Here is a 2,817-nt window from a genome sequence, read left to right on the forward strand (position 1 = left end):
TGGTCTTTGTTAGCTCATGGCACATAGACGACCCAGAGAACCAAAAATTAATCTTAATCAGTCTTTCGCAAAAATTCTTATTTACCGAATTTGACTCAGTTAACACTTACCTTTATAAACAAACCAGAACCCAGAGATTTAATAAGACCTTGAAATCAGCATTGGACCACTGGAAGCGCAACAAAGTAACAACGATAGTAAATTCCAGTATTAATTTATACATACTTTAATTGCTATTTTAATGATACAATAAATCTACTGAAGCTTTTAAAGATTTGTTTTTATTATGGTTTTATATATTTATATAAAACCACCAAAGCACTTTAAAGAATCATGCTTTCTTGTGTAATACATAAAACTAGTTTCATACTGTGCTTCTGAAAGTCTATTGTGCAGTTTTTCAAGTTATTTTACAGATGGCACATTAAAAAAACAAACCCCAACAACGGAAGCATGAATTTCTAGTGACTGCAACGCAACACGGCATCCAAACCAAGATGTCTCATTACAGCTAAGTTAAAGTGTGAGTGCATTATGTAATAAACAATAGCAGTTTGGTCATTTTAATTCTGTTTACAACGAAACTAACGCTTGTGCTTCACGACCTAAAATCCCATGATATAAACGTTAAGTTCGGTGCTGTAAAAATCCCGACAAATAGTGTCCGAAAAGAAAAACGTATCTGAAACAGGAGACCAAGTTTAAATCTACTCACTTTCCTCGAGAATTGCTAGATTGAAGAGCAATATGACATACAAGAGACAATAAGGCACAATGGGTGGTACAAACAAATGAGTACAGTTGTCCGTGAAACTTGTTCTCTTCCACAAATACTAAAATATGTACCGCTCAAGATAAATTTTCTCTTAAAAATGAAATACATCATCTTGTTATGAAAGTCCTATACAAAAATTTAAAATTTACACCATCTGAGCTGCCAAAAAAATAAAAAAGTGTATCAATTTTCCACAAAACTATATTTCTCACCAGCACATCCAGCCACTGGGGAAAAAGATACCCCAGCACTCTGGAAAAGAAAAACATTATCTCCCCTGTGTTTAAGACAAAAATATCGTATTCTGCATACAGTAGTGTATTACAATTAAAAAAGCGTAGCACTGTTAAAATTACAATATTGATTTGGAAATTATTGGTTCACTGCCTGGATGAAATAAGGCACTTTCTTCCAGTGGGCAGCACTTTTCACATATATGGAGACGATGAATCAGGTTCTGGTTAAAAACAAAAAAGGGGCTCAGTGAGGTCCCAGAAGACGACAGGAACATTTCAACAGCAGGGGAAGACACAGGAGGTAAAACCTGGAGATGAAACTCTACACAGAAGTGGTCACTCTGTCAATGGCATTATTGACCTCGTTTTTGTTTGAATCCAGTCCTTTAGCAGCATTCATATCATTCCGTAAATTCTCCACTGTCTTTTTCATGTTCTTTAATTCTCCAGGGTGTGGAGTGGCTCGCCTTAGAAGTGTTCTCTAAAAATAAACAGCGCAATAAGTGGTTTTGCCTTCATCCCTTTGAAAAGCAACATACACTTTCAAGGCCTTAGCATTCACATACCAAATATTAGGTATCGATTTTTCTTTTTTCCCTTTTTTTTCCCCCTTGTCAAACTGTGATGCTCTGTGTTGACTGTTATTTTCATAGCTGCTTGTTTATGGAGACAGTGAAAGAGGTTTTAAGAACTGCAGAGGCGCAAATTTTCTCTCTTTTGACCTACTAATCTGAAAGCCACTCAAGTGAAGTACAATCACAAGTTATGAAGTGAAGATTCTTTCATAAATGTAGTTGGGATTTTTTTTCCCCCCAAAGAAAACATCCAAGTGATTTAAGATCACATTTCAAACAAAAAAACCATTCAGCTGGTTTTGAAAGAATGCCACAAGATCTCTTTAGAGTGTCAAATACATGTTTGTGTGGAGCTCTACATGCCTTCCAGCTCCTCCACACAGTTTGGTTCTCTTTGTTGATCGAGAGCAAATACCGTGAAATGAAGAAGAGGGAGCATTTCTCTCCCATCTGAGAGACAAGAACGTCTAACATCATTGCTGAAACCTTTACAAGGAGAACTGAATTTACAAGCCTCCCAGTTAGCATCCAGAGTAGAGACCAACAGAACACCAAGAATAATTGCAAGTATTTATCAGTATAATACATATATACATGCAATTACTTTTCCGTGGTATATATGTAAACTGTGCACATACAGTGGGACTGTTAAACGGGTGCATTGGTCAAGACTGCTATGGAAATCTGCCCTTCCTCCTCCCCGCTACCATCACAAACTACTTCCCCTAAAAAGTCTACTACTCCTTGCCTCAAGTCAGGCTGTAATACCACGACTGAAAGCAATTATCATTAACACCTGAGCCCCCGTTATTGTACGGACATTCTCACATTGGCACAGTCGTTAAGAAGCATCATTCTGAGCTCCCTCATCAGTCAATGAGCCACACTTGTTATTTAGTTTCTGCTGCTTTGGATTAAGCAACCATCTGATTGAAAACTTAAATGTTCATTTCCCTACTAACTAAGAATTTTTATAGTAATTTTTTAAAGACCATGTTTCTAGTGTGCTACAATCCAGACAGTGCCCTGAAGTATCTCAAACTGAGCTCTAATAAGAACCACCAGCAAGTTTTTAGAGCATCAGAGAAGCATGCTGAAAAATCCCCCTTAATCTTTACAAAGAATTTTAATTGTTAATGAAAGTTAGTAAAGCTAAAGATCACATTGCATTTTGATCTTCAGGACATGCAGAGCACAACTTAATGGAGAGGTCTTATAAGTACAGTGACAG

General features: G+C 36.8%; 1 protein-coding gene across 1 annotated transcript in view; it reads right to left on the reverse strand.

Annotated features, from left to right (window-relative positions):
- Nucleotides 1-259: 259 nt before the first annotated feature.
- Nucleotides 260-2,817, reverse strand: part of LRRC1 (leucine rich repeat containing 1) — a gene marked incomplete at its 5' end in the record, with an annotated part of 43,200 nt that continues 40,642 nt past the window's right edge. Inside the window, one exon of the mRNA XM_010157891.1 lies at nt 260-1,492. Coding sequence (XP_010156193.1) covers nt 1,334-1,492 — 159 coding nt within the window. The remainder of the gene's footprint in view (nt 1,493-2,817) is intronic.

This window comes from Eurypyga helias, unplaced genomic scaffold, assembly GCF_000690775.1.
Source record: "Eurypyga helias isolate BGI_N326 unplaced genomic scaffold, ASM69077v1 scaffold8668, whole genome shotgun sequence".
Taxonomy (NCBI): Eukaryota; Metazoa; Chordata; class Aves; order Eurypygiformes; family Eurypygidae; genus Eurypyga; species Eurypyga helias.